This window comes from Macaca fascicularis, chromosome 16 (assembly GCF_037993035.2).
Source record: "Macaca fascicularis isolate 582-1 chromosome 16, T2T-MFA8v1.1".
NCBI classification, from domain to species: Eukaryota; Metazoa; Chordata; class Mammalia; order Primates; family Cercopithecidae; genus Macaca; species Macaca fascicularis.
In genome coordinates this window covers 60,159,744-60,183,692 of record NC_088390.1, presented here as the reverse complement: position 1 = coordinate 60,183,692, position 23,949 = coordinate 60,159,744, and the positions used below count along the sequence as shown (strand labels likewise).

General features: G+C 51.6%; 1 protein-coding gene across 7 annotated transcripts in view; it reads left to right on the top strand.

The window, feature by feature from the left end:
- Positions 1 to 23,949, top strand: part of PLXDC1 (plexin domain containing 1) — an 87,928-nt gene that overhangs the window by 596 nt on the left and 63,383 nt on the right. For 4 of the 7 annotated variants that reach the window (XM_045376023.2, XM_005583999.4, XM_045376022.2 and 1 more), the window contains exons 1-2: positions 708 to 951; positions 13,130 to 13,308. In XM_045376023.2, the coding sequence (XP_045231958.1) occupies positions 876 to 951; positions 13,130 to 13,308 (255 nt within the window). In that variant the 5' untranslated portion in view covers positions 708 to 875. Of the gene's footprint in view, positions 1 to 707; positions 952 to 13,129; positions 13,309 to 23,949 lie in introns of those variants that run through there. The other 3 variants (XM_074019470.1, XM_015437892.4, XM_074019471.1) reach the window with 2 other exon arrangements.

The window sequence follows — 23,949 nt, the reverse complement described above, 5'->3', positions numbered from 1 at the left end:
GGCCCTGAGCAGGCCTGGAGGCCCCAGAGAGGCGGGAGGCCTGGGTTACCCATTCGTGGGGAGGGGTCCAGGCCCCCTCCACTCTCATGTCTGCCAGGCTTGGGGGGCAAATCGGTGCTGGAAATGGGGGGATGGAGGGATAAGGTGGAGTCATGGGAGGGGGTGGGATTCAGGTCCCTCTTGGGGAGAAAAGCTGGGGGTCTTTGCTGCAGGAGATTCCTGGGGGTGGGGGCGGGAGGACAAAGCATCAGAGATGCACAGAATTCCGAAGAACAGCTCAGAAAGTCGCAGAGCTTGGAGGAGCTGGGGGCGGGGGACAGGCAGGGGCCCGTGGCCCACGGAGGGGGCGCCTGTCCCTTCCAGGGGTCAGTCCCTCGGGCCTTCTCTCTGCAGCTTTCCCGGCGGAACGGAGGAGGGAAAGGGAGCCAGGAACTCAGTGAGGCGCGCGGGGCGGCTGATGCTTCTAGGGGTTCTCTCAGCCCGAGGGGCTCCCGCCCTGTCTCCTACTCTGCACCCCTTGCCTTTGGAGCGGCTGCAGGAGCTCCAGGGGAGCGCTCCGGGAGGGCTGAGGGCAGGCGCCGGGAGAGCCCCCAACGACGCAGCGCCCCCCGCCCCGCCCCCTGCCCCAGCTCCCCACCCCTCCACCGACCCAGCGGCCCCCCCCGCTCCCCGCCTGCTCCCGGAGGCCACAGCCTCCCGCTCCGCTCACTCTCTCGCCGCTCCTGCCGGCTGGCCCGGCCCCGCGCTCCGCTGTCTCCTCACCGCCCGCGCCTCCGCCAGCCCCGGGGACCGCTCGGCCGGAGCCGGAGCCAGGGCCCCCTCCCTCGTCAGGGCCGGGGCAGCGAGCAGGCCGGGGGCAGGTCCGGGCACCCACCATGCGGGGCGAGCTCTGGCTCCTGGTGCTGGTGTTCAGGGAGGCTGCCCGGGCGCTGAGCCCCCAGCCCGGAGCAGGTAGGACTGGCCGGAGCCGGCCTGGGTGGGCCGGGGGCGGGGAGGGGCGGGCAGGCAGGTGAGGGCAAGGGCAGGTGTGGACTGCCTGGCGATGTCCGCGAGGGGAGCATTGTCCGCAGGAGACCAGGAGCGCTGTGGGCTGTGGGCAGGTGGATAGGGACCCCACTTTCCCAAACACATAGGCTGTGTGAGTGACGGTGGAGACACCGATGCCCGGACCTCTCCTACACAGGGACCGTAGGAGAGGGGGCTCTGTGTGGCGATGGGCTCTTAAAGGGGACAGCTGGAGAGTCATCAGGACCCCTGATCACCCCAGGCAAGGCTGAATTCTGATGAGACGGGAGCCTGGGAGGCCCCTGCCCCAGCCATGCCTTCTTTTCCTCTTCTCTGCCACACCCCCGACCCCAAAGCTGACCCAGGCTAGGGATAGGTGGGAGCAGCCAGGGGAATGGTGGAGACACAGCGTCTCTCCCTGGGAAGGCAGCAGCCCTTCGGTCACCTTCTCTTACCTATTTGGTGTCAGTAGAGAGGCAGTGGGCCCAGGAAGAAGCAACTTGCTGCTCCTGCACACCCAGCCTCAAGGGTCCCCCTCCTCACACCTGCTCCCATTTGCCCTGGCAGCCTTTGGCTTTCAGCTACTCTGGCTCTAGATGGGGCACTGGGGTAGGGGGTGGAGGGAGGTGTCCCATTCTGCACACTCCCTTCCCCCTACCAGTTCTCCAAACTCATCTCTCCCACCTGGAAGTCCTTTCTGAGATCTACCTGGAATCCCTCATGGTATAAAAGGAAGACTCATTTTCATAGTCTCCCTTCTCTCCTATGCACCTAGACTTTCTCTGGGGTTGGGGAGATGGGTAATTTGCAGCCTGGCCCCTCAACAGAGATGACTAAGAAGACAGAGACCTGTGCATCATTGGCATGGGTGCCCATCAGGTGGGGTGAGGGAGGGCTGTTGAGGTGAGTGCTGTGGTTGACCTGCTGTGTCTCAGGGGTGTGCTGGCACCAGGCACAGTGGCAGTGGCAATGTTCTTCACTTTAATGGTCCCAGTATGTAGGTGAGACAGACTTGGGTCCCTGTTGAGAAGAACAGTATGTGGGGGTGGGAAGGGAAGGAGACTGACAGTGGGAGGTGTGGGCAGAGGGCAGTGGAGCTGATGTGTCGAGAGACTGCTGGTAAGAACCACCAGTTTTCAGGGAGACCACACAGAGGGTGACCAGAGACGTGGCTTCTAGTCCTGCCATCTCACTTGCTGTGTGACTTTAGGCAAGTTACTTTCCTTCTCTGGACCTATTTTTGCATTTATAAAGTGAGGCTGTTGGCAAAATCTTTGACTCTTGTGTGTGGAATAATGAAGGATCTTTTGTAATTGCCTTTCCTTTTCATATTTGTTAGGATCTTTATGGGTAACTGATACTTTTAAAAAAATCAAGGTAAACAGGACAGAGTTGGATATGTGATGAATAATTTCTGGACTCCTTTCAATCCCCAACCTGGTGTAATCTTCTGAACTCTGGGTGTCACGGAGTTTATGAGGGGAGGCTCTGAACCTTTGGCTGGGTAGGGTGGACCATGGAGAGGGCCGGGGAAGGGGCAATTGGGAGGTAACAAGGATGGGCTGGGAGATAGTAGCCAGATCCGGGCCTGGCTGAAGGCTGCCCCTTCAGAGTAGGGTTGGGGTAGTAGACAGATGAGGAGACCAGGAAGAGTGGGGCCGGCAGAGACTTGAATCACTTTTCTATTTAGAGGCCACCCTGTCTTCTTGGCTTTGACAGAGATTGAGCCAGGAGAAATGCACTTTTTCTGTAGCAGGAGGGATTGAGGTTAGACTTTAGGAATCTGTAAGAAGGCAGAGGCAGCAGCTGTTGCTGCTGTCCAGTGCCCTTTTCACAGGTCAGGCTGGATTTCACAGGCAGGAGGATGTATGAGGAGGAAGCAGGCGTCTGGGGAGGCCAGATGTAGGAGAAGGACATTCTGGGGGAGAGTTGCTGAGGAGGGGCAGCCTGACCTGATTGATGGTGGAGTCTTTGTGACCAGTGGAAGGGCAGCCAGGAGCAGGACCTGAAGAGATGCTGGCATCCAGCCCCAAGGCTCTGGGTTCGCTGGGCTGGTGGGGGGCCTTGGGAAGTAGCTGAGATCTCCCCTCGCTCCTCATGGACAGGCTTGTTTGCCAGAGCCTTGAAACCTCATCTATCATCAGAACAGCAGCAGCAGAGAGATGACTGGACCAAAGATACAGTCAGACAGCAGGGGAGACTAGGCTGACAGACAGGAGGATGGCCTTGGGGTGCACAGCAGGGGCCAGGGGAACCGACAGTCTGGTCAGATGGAACCAGAGATGCGTATGACAGACAAAGAAGAGGCAGCGAGAGTTGGCATCCTGGCCTGGGAGTCCTGCAGGAGGCCAGGCTCAGTACCAACCACTGGTCACCCTGACAGCTTCCTGCTTTCTCTGAGGAAGGTTTCCCCATCTATGAAATGGGGGCTTGCACCAGGCATGGTGGCTCATGCTTGTCATCCTAACACTTTGGAAGGCTGAGGTGGGAGGATAGCTTTAGACCAGGAGTTTGAGACCAGCCTGGACAAAATAGTAAGACCCCATCTCTATAAATTATTTAGGCCAGGCAGGGTGGCTCAAGCCTGTAATCCCAGCACTTTGGGAGGCCGAGGCGGGCGGATCACCTGAGGTCAGGAGTTTGAGATCAGCCTGGCTAACATGGTGAAACCGCGTCTCTACTAAAAACACAAAAATTAGCCAGGCGTGGTGATGCATACCTATAATCTCAGCTACTCAGGAAGCTGAGGCAGGAGAATAGCTTGAACCAGTGAGGCAGAGGTTGCAGTGAGCCGAGATCGCACCACTGCACTCCAGCCTGGGCAACAGAACGAGACTCCATTAAAAAAAAAAAATTAAAATTAAAATTAAAAATTAGCTGGGCATGGCGGTGTGCACCTGTAGTCCTAGGTACTCAGAAGGCTGAGGCAGGAGGCTCGTTTGAGCCCAGAAACTGGAGGCTGCAGTGAGCTATGATCATGCCACATAGTGAGGGCAGCATAGCAAGGTCCCATCCTTTTTTAAAAAAAGGAGGGAAGGAGGTTGGACTAGATTGTCTCTAGGGCTCCAACAACCTGAGACTAAAATGTGAACTTACTGGGGTCCGGCAGCCCCTCCCTCATCCCACCATCTTCTTTAGCTCTCCCCAGATCCACTCCTTAACCCACTCCAGCTGCTGTCCCCTCCGATCGACAGGCTTCTTCTCATTCAGGTCTTAACCAGCTCAAGGGGACCCTCCTCAGAGAGGCCCACCTCATGGCTCTGTGTAGAGTAGTAACAACTCCAATCCTTTCCTGTGTCTGATTTTCTTCATAGCCCTTTCCAAATGATTCATTTTGTATGTATCCATGAAGAAAACTAGACTCTTCCTGGGAACAGGGCTTGTGTCCTCCCAGCACTCAGCACAGTGCCTGGGACTCAATAAAAGTGTATTGAATGAATGAGTGAGTGAGTGAGTGAGTATATCAGAAGTGGCACAGACCCCAGACTCTCCCCTCAAGGGACACACATAGAGAGCTGAACTCTTCTTGCTGGCCCTCCCTTCCCCTCCCCGCCCCTCCCCTCACCTCCCCTCCCTCTCTCTTCCCTTCTGCTACCTGGTGGTACCTCCCTGAACTTCCTTTTACTCCCTTCCTCTCCCCAGGTGAGGGTCCTCAGTGGGCCCCTTTCTGCCAGAGGAAATGGAGAGGGTATGGTTAGGCGCTTTGTAACTTGGAGGTAGGATTTCATTTTAGGGTTTGGAGACTTCCCTGGCCCCTCCGAAAGCTGGTCCTGTGACCCTAACTGGTGTGTTGCCCAAGGTCCAGCAAGTTGACACACCAACACCACGGGTGCAGTAGCGAAAGAGTTTCATCATCATGGGGAAGCGTTTGGGGCTAGGGGTTTTGTGGGGTTTGGGGTGGGGTGGCCAAGGTGTGGGAATTGTTAATTGGTTGAAGAGTGCATGCAGAAATAAATAAACTGCATTCTCATGTTGAATCGGTTCCTCTCTGAGGGTCTTCAAATTGGCCCTTCTGCTGGAATTCAGGATCTTTATTTATTTATTTATTTATTTATTTATTTATTTTTTGAGACGGAGTCTCGCTCTGTAGCCCAGGCTGGAGTGCAGTGGCCGGATCTCAGCTCACTGCAAGCTCCGCCTCCCGGGTTCACGCCATTCTCTGGCCTCAGCCTCCCGAGTAGCTGGGACTACAGGCGCCCGCCACCTCGCCCGGCTATTTTTTTGTATTTCTTAGTAGAGACGGGGTTTCACCGTGTTAGCCAGGATGGTCTCGATCTCCTGACCTCGTGATCCGCCCGTCTCGGCCTCCCAAAGTGCTGGGATTACAGGCTTGAGCCACCGCGCCCGGCCTTATTTTTTTTTTTTTTTTTGGAGACGGAGTCTCGCTCTGTCGCCCAGGCTAGAGTGCAGTGGCCGGATCTCAGCTCACTGCAAGCTCCGCCTCCCGGGTCTACGCCATTCTCCTGCCTCAGCCTCCCGAGTAGCTGGGACTACAGGCGCCCGCCACCTCGCCCGGCTAGTTTTTTTGTATTTTTTAGTAGAGACGGGGTTTCACTGTGTTAGCCAGGATGGTCTCGATCTCCTGACCTCGTGATCCGCCCGTCTTGGCCTCCCAAAGTGCTGGGATTACAGGCTTGAGCCACCGCGCCCGGCCGGAATTCAGGATCTTAATCCTTGTTCGTTTGTTTTCTTTTTTGAGACAGGGTCTCGCTCTGTTGTTCAGGCTGGAGTGCAGTGGTGTGATCATAGCTCACTGCTGCCTCAACCTCCTGGGCTCAAGTGATCCTCCTGCCTCTGCTTCGTGAGTAGCTGGGACTGCAGGCATGCACCACCCCACCTGGTTAATTTTTTTAAATTTAAAAAAAAAAAAAAATTGCCGGGCGCGGTGGCTCAAGCCTGTAATCCCAGCACTTTGGGAGGCCGAGACGGGTGGATCACGAGGTCAGGAGATCGAGATCATCCTGGCTAACACGGTGAAACCCCGTCTCTACTAAAAAATACAAAAAACTAGACAGGCGATGTGGCGGACGCCTGTAGTCCCAGCTACTCGGGAGGCTGAGGCAGGAGAATGGCGTGAACCCGGGAGGCGGAGCTTGCAATGAGCTGAGATCTGGCCACTGCACTCCAGCCTGGGCGACAGAGCGAGACTCCGTCTCAAAAAAAAAAAAAAAAAAAAAAAAAAAAATTATTATAAAAGAGACAAGGTCTTGCCATGTTGCCCAGGCTGATCTCAAACTCCTGGGCTCAGGTAATCCTCCTGTCTTGGCCTTCCAAAGTGCTGGGACTACAGGCATGAGCCACCACATCCAGCCTTTAAAAAAATTTTTAGTAGAGATGGGGTCTTGCTATGTTGTCCAGTCTGGTCTCGAACTCCTGGACTCAAGTGATCCTCCCACCTCAGCCTTCCAAAGTGTTAGGATTATAGGCATGAGCCACTGCACCTGGCCTTAAACAATTCTTAAATAAAAGCTGGCCAGGCGTGGTGGCTTACGCCTATAATCCCAGCACTTTGGGAGGCCGAGGCAGGAGCATCATTTGAGGTCAGGAGCTTAAGACTAGCCTGGCCAACATGGTGAAACCCCCATCTCTACTAAAAATATAAAAATTAGTCAGGTGTGGTGGCACACTCCTGTAGTCCCAGCTACTTGGGAAGCTGAGGCAGGAGAATTGCTTGAACCCGGGAGGTGGAGGTTGCAGAGAGCTGAGATCACACCACTGTACTCCATCCAGCCTGGGTGACAGAGTGAGATTCCCTCTCAAAAAAAAAAAAAAAAAAAAAAAAAAAAAAAAAGCCGGGTGCGGTGGCTCACGCCTGTAATCCCAGCACTTTGGGAGGCCGAGGTGGGTGGATCACCTGAGGTCGGGAGTTCAAGACCAGCCTGACCAACATGGAGAAACCCCGTCTCTACTTAAAAGAATACAAAAATTAGCCAGGCATGGTGGTGCATGCCTGTAATCCCAGCTACTCGAGAGGCTGAGGCAGGAGAATCACTTGAACCCGGGAGGCGGAGGTTGCGGTGAGCTGAGATCGCGCCGTTGCACTCCAGCCTGGGCAAAAAGAGCGAAACTCCGTTTCAAAAAAAAAAAAAAAAAAAAAGGAATGGGCCACAGTGTGGCCTGATTAATGCTTAATTACTCCTATACGTCTGCCCAGAACCCGGCATGTAATTCTTGTTAACCCTGTGAGGACGGTTTCAGTCCTCCTGTGAAAGCCAGGGAAGGCGGGGGGACTTTGCTGGGTGCTCTGTGTATATTATTTTGTATATTAAGAGTCAAACCTACCAAGTTTATGTTTTATGAGCCCCATCTCACAGATGAGGCAACTGAGTCTTACTGTATGTAATTTGTCCAATGCCATAGTCGGTAGGTGGCAGATTCAGGGTTCCACCTATAGTTTGATTCCAAACCTGTGTTGTTTTACTGCTCTGATATTACAGCGAAGTTCCAAGGAAGGGTGTTTTCAGTTCTGTGTATCTCAGGTACTCAGCGCATTTAAACATGCTCACCTTCCTCCTTCCCTCCCCTCCCCTCTTATCTCTTCTCCCCTTTTTCTCAGCCCAAGGGACAGGATTAGCCAGGGACAGGTGAGCTGGAAGTCGGAGAGAGATGGAATCAAGTTCACCCTCGAGGTGGCTTGTCCTGGCTTCAGTGGGGGAGACTAACCCACTGGGGCATTAAGGGTGTAGGCTGACCCAGGATAGAGGCTGTGGTGACCTGAACTATGCGGTGGCCCAGGGCTGGGATGCCAAGCTTGGGTGCTGGGTGAGATAAGGATGGCTTGGCCCAGGCTCTGGGACTGCACAACCTGGCCTCCTGAAGTCAGCCCCTTTCCCCCTTGCCCTGAAATGGGACCAGTGCCAGCTGAGGGGACTGGGACGCTACTGCTGGGCTGTACCCTATATGCTGGGGCACACAGTCTCCCAGGGAAGCTCTCGGGTTCAGGCCCAATGGCAGCCGGAGCAGGGCCTGCCAAGAGCCCAGCCCACATGCCAGCCCCACCCCGGGGCTGCCCCTGCACCCTGGGAAACAGTGGGGATTGTCGGTCACTTTTTACTGCACTTTCTGTGGTTCTGAGCAGCCTCTGGAGCCAGCCTGCCTGAGTTCAGATCCTGCCATGGACTGGTTCTGTGACCTTGGGAGGTTCGGTAACATCTTTGTGCCTCAGTTTCTCCATTTGTAAAATGGATTTTAAACTAGTAACTATTTCATGGGATTATTGTGGGGATTAAGGGGATTAATGTGTTTAAAGCCCCTGGAATACTGCTAGCACAGAGCAGCGTTCTCTGAAAGTCAGCTATCATTTTCATTACTACTGTGATTATTATGGCATCCCACCGGACTGCACACTGCTTGGGGCCATGAGTAGGGGAAGAAATGAATGAACAGCTTGTGTTCTGGAAGCTCCTTGGCAACACATGCAGGCGGGTGCTCTCACACGTGTAGGTGTGGAACGAGTCCAGGGAAAATGAAGCTCTCTTCAGTGGAAGGCAGGTGGGGTGAGGAGTGGCTGAGGGTTGGGTGGGTATCCACCCTGTGTGTGAGCACACACAGGAAGGCCGAGGCTTTCAGGCGAGTCTTCGTGGGCACGTGCACAGGCACGTGGGCCCCTGCACATACACGTGAGCAACCAGCTGTGTTGGCTTCTGTCATGAGTTGTGGGGATGACATCCTGTCCCAGGCAACAGTGGAGGAAGGGTGGCCAGGAAACAGATGTGGTATGGGTTGGAAGAGTAAGATTCAGGGCTAGGCCAGGGTAGGCCAGGGTCCTGCTCAAGCTCCCTCTCCATCCCTCGCCCTGCCCTCTTTCATGGACTCTGCCTCTTACCCTGGCCTGAGCCCTCTATAAAACCTCATTTATGTTTCTCACTTGATGCTCATGGCAGCCTGTACTGTGGGCATGATTGTGAAACCCATTTTAGTCACTAGGGAGCTGAGGCTTAGAAAGGAAGACTGATGGGGCCAAGGTCCCACAGTTTATGAGTGGCAAGACTGGGTGGTGAGGTCAACCCAGTGTCTCTTCCCTGGCCACCCTCAGCTAGGCCCCCTCCCTGTCCTTCCCCGTGCTGCAGGCCTCCACCATCTGGCCTCCTGTCTCGGCTCCAGGTTTGTGAATCCTGAAGATCCCCAACACTCCTCTGTGGGCCGCTGAGTCCCCTGCACTTGTTCACTACCTGCTCTATCCTGTTCTGGCTCCTGCCCAGGCCCCACGGCTGCTTGCAGGAAGACCTGGGGAGCTGGGCAGACCAGCCCAGCACAAACAGCTCTGTCTCCAGAAGCAACTGTGGGCCCCACCCAAGAGAGACCAGACAGCCCTGGCTTGGGCCTGGGCAGCGGGCAGGCTGCCTTCCCAGCCCTGGACTCAGGTCAATCTGTGGGCAGCCAGAGGGCATCTTGGGGAAGGGGTCTGGGGACTGCCCTCCTCCCCATGTTCTCCAGGAGCATCTGGTTGCTATTAGGGGCAGAGAAGCGAGAGGGGGCCGGCAAGGGTCCAGTAGGCGCCAGCAGCCAAGAATGACTTAATTGGATACAATGTCTAATGACAAAGCAGAGCCCCACAGCAGAGTTCTGGCCTCAGCCCCAGGCCTGGGCCTGGCCAAGCCTGGTCTCAACCTCTGTCCTTGCTGGCTCCCAGGAGCTACCCTATGCATTGTGTCCTCAATTCTGCAGTGATGGAGCACCTGCTGTTTGCTGGCCATGCCAAATTTGAAGAAGGTTGAGAGAATCCTGGGGGAACTCAAATCTGCCAGGGAGATAGGCACATAGTCGCACACATAGGTGCTCTAGGAGAGGGAGAACCACATCTAGGAGCTCTGGGGAGTGAGGTGAAGGAAGGCAGAGGTTGAGACAGGTATCTGACACAGGGTGGGCCTGAAATGGATGAGGGTCACAGGTGGGAATGTCAGATCTACCTGTCTGGTGGTCTGTTGTCATATATACATCCATAGTAGGTATGACCATTAGGATGGCAATAGAAGGCACAGCTTTGGGGACATAAATCTTTTTGAAATGGAAAAGGATGGTTTTGTGTTATTTAGTTATTTTGAGATGAAGTTTTGCTTTTTTGCCCAGGCTGGAGTGCAATGGCGCAATCTTGGCTCACTGCAACCTCCGCCTCCCGGGTTCAAGCAGTTCTCCTGCCTCAGCCTCCCGAGTAGCTGGGATTATAGGTGCCCACCACCACACCCGGCTAATTTTTGTATTTTTAGTAGAGATGGGGTTTCGCCATGTTGGCCAGGCTGGTCTCGAACTCCTGACCTCAGGTGATCCACTCACCTCAGCCTCTCAAAGTGCTAGGATTATAGACGTGAGCCACTGCGCCAGGCCTTTTGTTAGAACTAATTTAACAGACCTGGTGCAGTGGCTCATGCTTATAATCCCACCACTTTGGGAGGCCAAGGTGGGAGGACCACTTGAGCCCAGGAGTTCAAAGCCAGTGCGGGCAACATGGTGAAACCCAGCCTCTACAAAAAATACAAAATAAAATAATAATAATTAGCCGGCTGTAGTGGCACGCAACTCTAGTCCCAGCTACTCAGCCCGGGCCCCAGGGCTGCTTGCAGGAAGACCTGGGGAGCTGGGCAGACCAGCCCAGCACAAACAGCTCTGTCTCCAGAAGCAACTGTGGGCCCCACCCAAGAGAAACCAGAGGATTCTGGACCAGAGGAGAGGTGGGAGGATTGCTTGAGTCTAAGAGGTCGAGGCTACAGTGAGCTGTGATTGTGCCACTGCACTCCAGTCTGCGTACTAGAGTGAGACCCTGTCTCAAAAAAATCATCAATTTAACAACCTAGAGGGAACTGGAGAGGAGATCATGGAACCTAGGAATGGCTGCAAAATGGCCCGTGTGTAGTCACTTTCCAATCCTGTGCCCATGGCAGACATTGCTAATTGATCTTGACAGTCTTTCCTGCTAAACACAAGAGGAGCCTTTGCAGTCTCAATTAGACTGCCTCTGGCCGTCACGAATGGATTGCAGATGGCATGTGAATATGAAACCTATTTGCCATCCTAGACAGTGTCTAGGTAGTGATAGGAGTAAAACAGTGTTCTCAATGGGGCAAGGGAGGGGTAATTTTGTTCCCCAGGGGATATTTGGCAATGTTTGGAGACATTTTTCATTGTCACAGCCTGGGATGGGGAGGGCCGTGGTGCTATTGGCATTTAGTGAGCAGAGGCCAAGGCTGCTGCTAAACATCTTACAGAGCACTGGACAGCTCCCGCATAACAATGAATTATCCAGTCCAACCAACAATCCAATTTAAAAACAGGCAAAAGACTTAAATAGACATTTCTCCAAATAAGATATACAAATGGCCCACAAGCATATGAAAAGATGCTCAGCGTTGCTAATCATTAGGGAAATGCCAGTTTATAAAAACAACGAGACACAACCTCATACCTGTTAGGATGGCTACTATAAAAAAACCAGAAAATAACAAGTATTGGCAAGAATGTTGAGAGATTGGAACCCATGTGCACGGTTGGTGGGAATGTAAAATGGTCCAGCCACCCACTTTACATGGAAAACAGTATGGTGATTCTTCAAAAAATTAGAAATAGAATTACCATATGATCCAGCAATTCCACTTCTAGGTATAAACCCAAAAGAATTGAAGGCCAGGTCTCAAAGAGATATTTGTACACCCATGTTTGTAGCAGCATTGTTCACAATAGCTATAATGTGGAAGCAAAACAGACATCCACTGATAGTTGCGTGGGTAAGCAAAATGTGGTATATCCACACAATGGAATATTATTCAGCCTTCAAAAGGAAGTCAATTCTGCCATATGCTACGACATGAATTAACCTTGAATTTATTATGCTAAGTGAAATAAGCCAATCACAAAAAGACAAATATAGTATGATTCCATTTATATGAGATACTTAGAGTAGTCAAAATCATAGATACAGGCTGGGCGTTGTGGCTCATATCTGTAATCCCAGCACCTTGGGAGCCAAGGAGAGAAAATTGCTTGAGACCAGGAATTCAAGACCAACCATCCTGAACAACATAGTGAGACCCTGTCTCTATAAAAAGTAAAAAGATTAGCTGGGCATGGTGGTGCATGCCTATAGTCCCAGCTACTTGGGAGGCTGAGGTGGGAGGATCGCATGAGCCCAACAGTTGGAGGCTGCAGTGATCGAACCACTAGACTCCAGCCTGGGTGACAGAGCAAGGCCCCATCTCTTAAATAAAATAAAATAAAATAAATAAAATAAAATAAAAAACAGGGATGAATAGGGAGTTATTATTTAACAGGTGCAGAATTTTAGTTTTACAAGGTGAAAAGAGTTACGCAGATGGATGGTGGTGATGGTCATACAACATTAGGAATGTATTTAATGCCACTGAATTGTACACTTGGAAATGGTTAGATGGCAAATTTTGTTATGTGTATTTTGCCACAATAAAAAAAAGTGGAAAAAGGAATTATCCAGTCCAAATGTCAATAGTACCGAGGTTGAGAAGCCCTGAACGAAAAGAACTACTCTCTGGCTTCTAGTCTGCTGACCCCACTGGGAAATGGGATTATGTGCCATTTCTGGCAGAGAAATAAGAAACTGGTTTGGAAGGTTCCATGGCAATGGTTCTCACCCTTGCCTGCAGAGTTAAGTCCAAGGCTTCTCAAAATCTTCCCTGAAGATCTTTTAAGAAATCAAATGGCCCTGGCTACACCAAAGACCAGTTATGAGAGATATCTGGGGTGGGACCCAGACATCAGGAACTTTTGAAGCAGCCCTGATGACTCCAGTGTGTAGCTGAGGTTGAGAATGATCAACCTTTGGAGGCAGATCAGCTTGGATTTGAAACTTATCTCCATGCCTAACCCACTGTGTGACTTTTAACCTCTGAGCCTCTGATTCCTGTCTGCAAAATGGAGAGTATCCTATTTACTGCAGAGAGCTGGCGTGAGGATTAACAGGATATGTGCGAAGTGCTTGGCCTGGAGCTGGGCACGCGACTCTCAGTACACATTGGGTGTCTCCTGTCCTGGTAGTCAAGTGTCTGCAAAGTCTACAATGGCATGGTCTTGGGGCCCTTGCAGAATAACTGGGCTGGATTCCCCTCCTGGATCTTCATTCTGGACTGCTGGCACTCAGGTTTCTGTCCCCTTCTCCCAGGTCACGATGAGGGCCCAGGCTCTGGATGGGCTGCCAAGGGGATCGTACGGGGCTGGAACCGGAGAGCCCGAGAGAGCCCTGGGCAGGTGTCAGAGCCGGACAGGACCCAGCTGAGCCAGGACCTGGGTGGGGGCACCCTGGCCATGGACACGCTGCCAGATAACAGGACCAGGGTGGTGGTGAGTGCTGGAGGAACATGGAGGGGGAGCGAAGTGGGGGTGGGGGAGGTCTCACCAGCTGCCCCAGGTGCGCTTGTCCTACATGCAAATCACATATCATTTGTGGTTGACCCTGGAGGTCAGGGTGGAGAGAAGAATCCCAGGGGAGGGGATGGAAGCAGAGCCCGGAATGGATCATAAAGTCACAGCATCTCAGCGTTTCATAGGCTGCCTACTCCCTCCTGGCCCCAGAGACATCAAATGGATTGTACCAGGATGCACAGCCTGGCCACAGCGTTCTTGACACCGGACTCTCCCATGACTTAGGGAAGAAAAAGCTGACGGTGGCATTATGAGTCACATCTCAGCTGCCAGATGGGGCCCTTCCCCACCCCATTTCTGCCCCATCTACAGACCGGGGCGCAAGAGGATTAATGGCTGCTTAGCCTAAGGGCTGGGCACTCAGCAGGGGGCTGAGTAGAGAAAGCAATTAGGGTGCAGCTCCTGGAGACAGCCTCCTCGGCCTGGGGCAGTTCTGGGGTGCTGGCGCAGGGAGGCGAGGCCTGGAGGAAGTGCTCTCCCTTCAGGTTTCTGGGAGGCTCTTGGAAGCCTCGGTGTGTCTATGGGTGAATCTGTTAATATAATCGTGCGTTTCTGGGAATGGGTGTGTGTGTCATGGACGCTGGGTTCGCACCTGTGTCGCATGATTTGGTGTATTATGTGTGTGTACCTGTCTGTCACTGTGGGCTGTTTGTGGGTGTTTGTGATGAGCATGTGTGAGTGCGAGTGCGAGTGTGCCTGTGGTGGTGTGTGAGTGTGCCTGCGGTGGTGTGTGTCGGTGCCTGCGGCTGTGTGTGAATGTGCCTGCGGCGGTGTGTGTAGGTGCCTGCGGCTGTGTGTGTAGGTGCCTGCGGCGGTGTGTGTACGTGCCTGCGGCGGTGTGTGTACGTGCCTGTGGCGGTGTGTGTAGGTGCCTGTGGCGGTGTGTGTAGGTGCCTATGGCGGTGTGTGAATGTGCCTGCGGCTGTGTGTGAATGTGCCTGCGGCAGTGTGTGTAGGTGCCTGCGGCTGTGTGTGAATGTGCCTGCGGCGGTGTGTGTAGGTGCCTGCGGCTGTGTGTGTAGGTGCCTGCGGCGGTGTGTGTAGGTGCCTGCGGCGGTGTGTGTAGGTGCCTGCGGCGGTGTGTGTAGGTGCCTGTGGCTGTGTGTGTAGGTGCCTGCGGCGGTGTGTGTAGGTGCCTGCGGCGGTGTGTGTAGGTGCCTGCGGCTGTGTGTGAATGTGCCTGCGGCTGTGTGTGAATGTGCCTGCGGCAGTGTGTGTAGGTGCCTGTGGTGGTGTGTGTAGGTGCCTGTGGCTGTGTGTGAGTGTGCCTGCGGCTGTGTGTGTAGGTGCCTGCGGCAGTGTGTGTAGGTGCCTGCGGCTATGTGTGTAGGTGCCTGCGGCTGTGTGTGTAGGTGCCTGCGGCGGTGTGTGTAGGTGCCTGCGGCTGGGAGTGATGAGGGTGGATTCTTAGGACTCAAGAAACAACAAGAGGACCTGCTTCTTAATATAGATTTCTTTATTTTATATTTGAATAACTATTTTCTTAAATAAGTATGTGCAGATAGAAAAAAAAAGGTTAAATAGTGCTAAAATCATAAAACAAAACAGCAGTCCTGCCCCTCCTCTCCTCTGGGGTCTGCCCCCTCCCCTTTCTCAGAAGGCTCTGCCTGCCTGGGCTGTTTCTTCTGGAGTTTACTTCCGTATTTCCAAGGGTTTTGCTTATACTGTACTGCTACCTGTCTGTGCACCGGTTTTAGGCGTACCTATTCATGGCCTGCTGCGTCTCAGGGAGGTTTGGCTTTTGTATACTCCCGCTGAGCAACCTTTCAGCCTGCCGCCCAATCTTCCTGTTCAATCCGTGTACTCGGTTGTGGATTGTTACAATCATGTACATAGTGTTCACTTCTAATCCAGGCAGGGTTATATCATTATTTCTTTTCTTGTATGATTTTGGCTCTTCCTGGATCCTGGCCCCTCTCCTGCCCTTGCTTACTTAGTTTTCTGTGCCTACCATAGCTACATTTTCCTACACATCCCCTGGCCTCAAATGTAATTTTCATTGTAGGCTGGGCATGGTGGCCCACACCTAAAATCCCAGCACTTTGGGAGGCTAAGATGGGTGGATCGCTTGAGCTCAGGAGTTCCAGAATAGCCTAAGCAACATAGTGAGACCCACATCTCTAAAAAATTAAAACAAAAATTATCTGGGTGTGGTGGCTTGCCCCTGTAGTCCCAGCTACTTGGGAGGCTGAGGCTGGAGGATTGCTTGAGGCTGGGCGGTCAAGGCTGTGTTGAGCTGTGACCTCACCAGCCTGGGCAAAAGAAGACTCTATCTCTGAAAAAAAAAACAGAAGAAAGAAAAAAAGATAATTTCAGGGTGGTCAAGCCTGTCAGTTCCTTTATGCCCCCGAGAAACTTCTCTCCTGTCCTGCACTCCAATCCCGTCTGGCCACTCGCCTGCTGGTACCACGGGTGCCATCCTGGGGCCTCCCTTTCCCTTCATCCTGGGAACCCCTTTGTCTCCCTCCTGTGTTGGATCCCCTGTTCCCTTGACCCTGTGTCTTCTCTTTCCTGCTTCATCCTTTTGTTTGTTTAGCTTCCTGGGAAAGGTTGCACAGAGGGAAAAATTCCCTTGAGAACGTACATGTCTGAAAATGCCTTTATTCTGTCCTTTCATTTGATTGGTGGTTTGGCTGAATATAGAATTCTGGATTGAAAATAATTTACTTTTTCTTTTTTTTGAGACAGAGTCTCGCTCTGTGGCCGAGGCTGGAGTGCAGTGGCGAGATCTTGGCTCATTGCAACCTCCTCCTCCTCCTGGGTTCAAGCGATTCTCCTACCTCAGCCTCCTGAGTAACTGGGATTACAGATGTGTGCCACCATGCCCGGCTAATTTTTTGTATTTTTAGTAGAGATGGGGTTTCACCATGTTGGCCAGACTGGTCTCGGACTCCTGACCTCAAGTGATCTGCTAGCCTCGGCCTCCCAAAGTGCTGGGATTACAAGTGTAAGCCACCACGCCGGGCCTTGAGAATAATTTTCTTTCAGAAGTTTGGAGGCATCTCTCCGTTGTCTTCTGGCTTCTGATGTCACTGTTCAGAGGCTTGGTGTGATTCTTATTTTTGACCTTTGTGTATGTCTGTTTTCCCCTGACTTCTGGAAGCTCTCGGGGTGCTCCCTGGAACCCCAGCATTCTGAAATTGCAGTGACATGCCCTTCTCTGGCTGTTTTTGTTTGCCATGCTGGATGTTGGGGGACTGTTTCAATCAAGAGACTTACCATTTGTCAGTTCTGGAAAGTGTTTTTGCTTTATTTCTTTCAGATTTCTCCTTTCTACAATTCCTCATGGTTAGATGTCCGTTTCTGGAATTGATCCTTAAATTTTTTCTTCTCTCTTCTGTTGTGCATCTCTTTTGCATTTTTTGTTGTTTATTTGTTAGTTTGCTTGTTGTTCTTCTTCTTTCTGGAGGATTTTCTCAATCTTATTTTCATAATGTCACTGATTTTTTTCTCTACTATCATATTGTTAATTTCTTATAAGTACTGCGCGCTAACCGATTGCGCCACTGGAGCCACTATATTGTTAATTTCTAAGTGCTCTTTTTTATTTTCAGATTTATTTTTCTTTAACAAAAAAGCATCCTGTTCTTGTTTTGTGGATATAATATCTTTTCTCTCTGAGGATATTAGAACAATTGTGAGATTTTTTTTTCCCCTCTGCTCTCTGCATTGTTCCTGTTACTGTTTTTTCCTTGTATTTCAGGCTCTGAAATGGTTTGGAACCATGACTAAACCTGTATTTCTTTAAAATTTTGGGCTAGGCATGGTGGCTCATGCCTGTAATCCCAGCACTTTGGGAGGCTCGAGGTGGGAGGATCCCTTGGGGCTAGGAGTTGGAGACCAGCCTGGGCAACATAGTGAGACCTTGCCTCTATAAAAAACATAATAAACTTTTGATATTGTGTTCATCAAAATATTAATTTTTTGTATTCATTTTGATTTTTTAAAATATTGCATTGAAGTATTCTCTATCTTGATTCCTGAGTTTTGGTGCCATCTTAGATGTTGTACCTGTGGTAGGTGCCTCCTCACCTCACCCTAGTTTGGGCTTCTAGTTTGAGGCAGAACTTCAGGGGACATGGCATCACTCCCTTCCCAATCTGCCCTGTCTCCTTGATCCTGCAGACCAGGGAGCAGGACTACCGTGGTGAGATGGTGGAGTGGAAGGCCAGAGTAGGAGAGGCCCCTGATTAAGAAGACACCTGGCAGCTCATCCCTAACCCCACAGCTTTATTGGGCCATTGGTTGAATAACTGATAACCTGCTCAGGACCAGACACACAGGTCAGAAGGGTTATGTCCCGGTCTGCACAAAGAGGACCTTTCAGAAAAGAGCCATGGAGACTCAGATTTCTGGAAGCAATTGTCTGTGGGCGTTCAGAAAGGACAGTGGGGTTCATTAAGAGCCAGTATGGATTCAATAACACCAGAGCTTAAAAAACAACACTGCAAATTCTCAGGCTCCACCCAGATGGTTCAGAAACACTGGAGCAATGGATTTTGGGAATTTGTTGTTGTTGTTGTTATTGTTTTAAGTTCCCTATGTGTTCCTGGCAAAGTTGCAGAGATTTAAAAATGTGATTTTGATGGTCATGTAGGTGTGGGAACTTTTTTTTTTTTTTGAGACGGAGTGTTGCTCAGTTGCCCAGGCTCAAGTGCAGTGGTGTGACCTCGGCTTACTGAAGCCTCCACCTCCGAGGTTCAAGTCTTTCTCCTGCCTCAGCCTCCCAAGTAGCTGGGATTACAGGCGCGCCATCACGCCTGGCTAATTTTTGTATTTTTAGTAGAGATGGGATTTCACCATGTTGGCCAGGGTGATCTCAAACTCCTGACCTCAAGTGATCCACCCTCCTCAGCCTCCCAAATTACTGGGATTACAGGCGTGAGTCTCTCTCTCTCTCTCTCTCTCTCTCTCTTTCTCTCTCTCTCTCTCTCTCTCTCTCTCTCTCTCTCTCTCTCTCTCTCTCTCTCTTTCTTTCTTTCTTTCTTTCTTTCTTTCTTTCTTTCTTTCTTTCTTTCTTTCTTTCTTTCTTTCTTTCTTTCTTTCTTCCTCTTAGAGACAGAGTCTTGCTCTGTGGCCTAGGCTGGAATGTGATGGCATGATCTCAGCTCACTGCAACCTCCGCCTCCCAGGTTCTAGCAATTCTCCTGCCTCAGCCTCCTGAATAGCTTGGACTACAGGCCCATGCTGCCAAGCCTGGCTAATTTTTTTGTATTTTAGTAGAGACGGGCTTTCACCGTGTTGCCCAGGCTGGTCTTGAACTCCTGAGCTCAGGCAATCTGCCCGCCTCGGCCTCCCAAAGTGCTAGGATTACAGACGTGAGCCACCACGCCCGGCCGATGTGGTTGTTTTCCAGCAGCAGCAGGACTGTGACTGGGGCACAGGGGATAGACTTTATTTTTCTCCATATTACTTATCACCTCCTGCATCAAATTATCTGTGTATCAGCCAGGCACAGTGGCTCATGCCTGTAACCCCAGCACTTCGGGAAGCTGAGGCAGGAGGCTCGCTCGAGGCCAGGAGTTTAAGACCAGCCTGGGCAACACAGTGAGACCCCTATCTCCACAAAAAAATCCATTTTAAAAGAGTTCGCTAGGTATGGTGGTGCACGCCTGTAGTCTTAGCTACTTGGGATGCTGAGGCTGTAGGATCACGTGAGCCCAGGTGTTGGAGGCTGCAGTGAGCCACGGTCGCGCCACAGCACTCCAGCCTGGGCAACAGAGCAAGACCCAGCCTCAAAAAAGTAGAAAAGAATGATCCATGTATCAGTGTCTGTGGCCTAGCTTCCCCTTGGAATGTAAGCACAGAAGAGCCGGGACTGTTTGATGAGCCTGTCGTCAGTGCCTGGTCCATGACAAGCACTCCTATGAATGAACAAAGGAAGTAGGGTTTTCCCTATCCTAGTCTCCAAAAACAGGGTTGTAGAAGGGAAGAGTTGTGTCTGGTGTGATTGTCCCTGGTGTGAGTCATTGGACACAGGAGCCTGTAAAGACCCCAACTCTGCTAACTGTTGGATTCCCACACACATGAGAGAATGCCAGTGCTTACACACACCGGGGTGTCTGCACACGCCTGAGACTCAGGTGGTTCCAGACCCAAACTCTACCCCGCCCTGGTCCTGTTAGGCCTTGTTCTGGGAGCTGTTCACCTGAGGATGCTGATGATACACCCAGCAGCCAGACCTCAAACGTGCCTTCCCACTCTCTGCCCACCCCCAAACTGGAGAATGGGTGACCCTGACTGGGAGTCCGGCACAGGCGTCCAGAGACACCTGTTTCTCCCGCACCTCTGACAGCTCCGCGTCACTGTGGCCTAAGGAAGTCTCATCTAGATGATGGGCTGGCGGCACAGGGTGGGCAAGATAAGAGGAGAGTGGCGGGGAGGGGCTGTTTCAGCAAGTTTGATTTGGTCTGTCTCACAGAGTTTTCTTGGGTTTCAACAGGAAAGCACTTCCTCTGTTCATCCAGTATCACAGCCGGGTTTGGCCAACAGCAACCAGGCTCTGGGATCCTCTGCTTTGGGGCCATATCAAGGGACTGAGGGCTGGCAGGTGGGCTGCCATGCCTTTTGCCTCCCCTTACACCAACCCCAGTGCCCCGTCACCTTCCTCCATCGTTCCTCAGTAACCCTCCTGGCTGCGGGCCTCCCCTCTGGCTCAGCCCCCTTGACTCAGCTCCTCCATCCAGCCCCTCTGCCCAGCCGCCTCTGTTCAGCCCTGTCTGCCCAGTGCCTCTGCCAGACCCCCCTGCCAGGCCATCTCACCACAGTGCCCCTCCAATTCAGAACCTCTTGCTCTGGAGGCCTCGAGGCGTCTAGCCTGCACTCCCGGTCCCAGGGTGAGCTGGCAGCTCTGAGGACCCTGGTCAGAACCATCTCCTCCTTAAAATGCATTCCCACACCCACTCTACCACCACATCGCAGTGGAAACACGACTCTTGTCCGGACTCAAGGTTTCCAGAGATTTTCCACCAACACCAATTCTGAGGCCCTGGGGACACTGGGCGTTTCGGAGGTGGGAGCAGGGTAACTGGGGAAGCCATAGTGCTGAGTCAGAGACCCTGGGATGTGCTGAGTCAGAGACCCTGGGATGTGCTGAGTCAGAGACCCTGGGATGTGCTGAGTCAGAGACCCTGGGATGTGCTGAGTCAGAGACCCTGGGATGTGCTGAGTCAGAGACCCTGGGATGTGCTGAGTCAGAGACCCTGGGATGTGCTGAGTCAGAGACCCTGGGATGTGCCACAATTTATTCTCAAAGAGGCTGGAAAGGGGAGGCCTTGGCAAAGGTTCTCTTCCTCTGATGATTTCAAAATTGTACTCTAAGGTTTACTTGGTTCCATGGTTCAGATTTAGAGCCAGAGTTTGGGGGAAATCAAGCATAAGAACATTTAGATTTGAGGAGGTGCCCCTCCCTCTCACCCCTTACCGCCCAATCTCCCCCATGGCCCAGCGCCCCTGAATTCCTCTCTTCTCTGGCTCAAGCAAAACCGCCTGGCTTGTACATCACCACAGCAGGCCCCGGGGATGCGAGGGAGCCCGTGCCAGGGCAGGGACCCCGTGCCAGGGCAGGGACCCCGTGCCAGGGCAGGGACCCGTCATCCAAGACAGTCAGGCAGGGAGAGTGCAAGACCTGCCTGGCTTCTACAACCTTCCAAAGGAGACAGCTCCCGAAAGAAGGTTTTCAGAGCGCAGGGCCTTAGGAGACGGGACAGCCAGCCAGACTCCTCGCACAAACCACAGGGGGCAAGCAGTGCTCCTCTAAGAACCCAGCCCCCCAGGGTGCTCAAGGGAATGAGGTAAGGAGGCCAATCCGGAAAGATTCTGGGAGCAGAGTTGGGGGGTGGGTGGAGGGAGGGGAAAGTTAGGAGCCAAGTTTTGAAGAGAGAGAAGATAAAGACTGGCTGGGCGCGGTGGCTCAGGCCTGTAATCCCAGCACTTTGGGAGGCTGAGGAGGGCATGTCACTTGAGGTCAGGAGTTTGAGACCAGCCTGGCCAACATGGTGAAACCCCGCCTTATTAAAAATACAAAAATCAGCTGGGTGTGGTGGTGCGCGCCTGTAATCTTAGTTACTCGGAAGCTGAAGCAGGAGAATTGCTTGAACCTGGAGGTGGAGGTTGCAGTGAGCCAAGATCGTGCCACTGCACTCCAGCCTGGGCGACAGAGCGAGATTCTGTCGCCTAAAGTAAAAAAAAGAAAAAAAAAAAAAGAAAAGAAAAAGAGAGAAGAGATTTTGTGAGAAGAAAGTGAGTCCAGGGAGGCAGGAGGTGGAGTGCGGATGTCATCTCCAGTGCTGTGCAGGAGCCCAGCAGTCCTGGCCCTCGATCTTGGTCCTGACGCAGACCAGCTGCATAGCCTTGGGCTGGACACTTAACCCCTCAGTTAACGAACCTGACATTTAGAGCCCCTCCAAGCCTTTGCTAGCTTCACATTTCCCAAATGGGTGGTAAATACCAATCTCACAGAGTTGATTTAAACGCAGAATGTGAGGCCATGATGGCCCCTGTCCTGGTGGTCTCCCCTCCGCTTCGGGTCACAACGTTGTACCCAGTTACTCAGCCCCAGGTGGTTTTCTCCCGGTCCGGTTCCTCTTGCAGACCATTTTCCTTTCTCCCTGGGCAGGGTGGTGTGTTGCTTGGTTGGCTACTTTCTTTTTTTCTTTTTAGTTGAGGTGAAATTCACATAATATAAAATTAACCATTTTAGGCTGGGCGCAGTTGCTCATACCTGTAATCCTAGCACTTTGGGAGGCCAAGTTGGGTGGATCATTTGAGGTCAGGAATTTGAGACCAACCTGGCCAATGTGGTGAAACCCTGTCTCTACTAAAATAATACAAAATTAGCCGGGCATGGTGGCATGCTTGTAATCCCAGCTGCCTGGGAGGCTGAGGCAGGAGAATTGGTTGAACCCAGAGGCAGAGGTTGCAGTGAGCTGGGATCACGCTACTGCACTCCAGCCTGGGTGACAGAGTGAGACTCTGTCTCAAATTAAAATAAAATAAAATAAATAAAATAAACCATTTTAAAGTGAGCAATTCAGTGGCATTTAATACATCAGCAATGTTATGCAACCAATCCCCCATCCAGTTCCAAAACGTTTTCTGTTTTGTTTTTGTTCTTGAGACAGGGTCTTGCTCTGTTGCCCAGGTTGGAATGCAGTGGTGGGATCATGGCTCACTGCAGCCTCAACCTCCTGGGCTCAAGGGATCCTCCCACCTCAGCCTCCCAAGTAACTGGGACTATAGGCACACACCACGACAACAGGCTAATTTTAAAATTTTTTGTAGAGACAAGATCTCACTATGTTGTCCAGGGTGGTCTTGAACTCCTGGACACAAGTGATCCTCCCACCTAGGCCTCCCTAAGTGCTGGGATTACAGGCATGAGCCACTGTGCCTGGTCCCAAAACATTTTCATTACCCAAAAGGAAACCCTTTACCCATTAAGCAGTTGTTCCCTGTTCCCTCCTCCACCCCAACCCCTGGCAACCACCAATCTGTGTTTTATTTCTATGAAGTTACCCATTCTGGTTATTTCATATAAATGGAATCATATAATATGTGATGTTTTATGTCTGGTTTCTTTCACTTAGCATAAAATTTTCAAGGTTTATCCATTTTATGGCTGAATAATATTCAATCGTATGAATGTACCATAATTTGTTTATCCATTTGTTTATTGATGGACATTTAGGCTGTTTCCACCTTTTGGCTATTGTGAATAGTGCTGCTGTGAACATGTGTAAATGTATTTGAATTTCTTTCTTTCTTTCTTTCTCTTTCTTTCTTTCTTTCTTTTTCTTTCTTTCTTTCTTTCTTTTTTTCTTTCTCCTTCCTTCCTTCCTTCCTTTCTTTCTTTCTTTCTCTTTCTTTCTTTCTTTCTTTCTTTCTTTCTTTCTTTCTTTCTTTCTTTCTTTCTTTCTTTCTTTCTTTCTTTCTTTCTTCCCTTCTTCCTTCCTTCCTTCCTTCCTTCCTTCCTTCCTTCCTTCCTTCCTTCCTTCCTTCCTTCCTTCCTTTTTCTTTCTTTCAATCTTTCCTTTTTTTTTTTTTTTTCCAGACTCTTGCTCTGTTGCCCAGGCTGGAGTGTAGTGGCGAGATCTTGGCTCACTGCAACCTCCACCTGCTGGGTTCAAGCGATTCTCCTGCCTCAGCCTCCCAAGTAGCTGGGACTACAGGTGCTCTCCACCACACCTAGCTAATTTTTTGTATTTTTAGTAGAGACGGTGTTTCACCATGTCAGCCAGGAAGGTCTCGATCTCCTGACCTCGTGATTCGTCCACCTCGGCCTCCCAAAGTGCTGGGATTACAGGTGTGAGCCACTGTGCCCAGCCTCTTTTTGTTTTTGTTTTTTTTAAACAGAGTCTCGCTCTGTTGCCCAGGCTGGAGTGCAATGGCATGATCTTGGCTCACTACAATCTCTGCCTTCCGGGTTTAAGCAATTCTTGTGCCTCAGCCTCTGGAGTAGCTGGGATTACAGGTGTGTGCCACCACACCCAGCTAATTTTTGTATTTTTAGTAGGGATGGGATTTTGCCATGTTGACCAGGCTGGTCTTGAACTCCTGGCC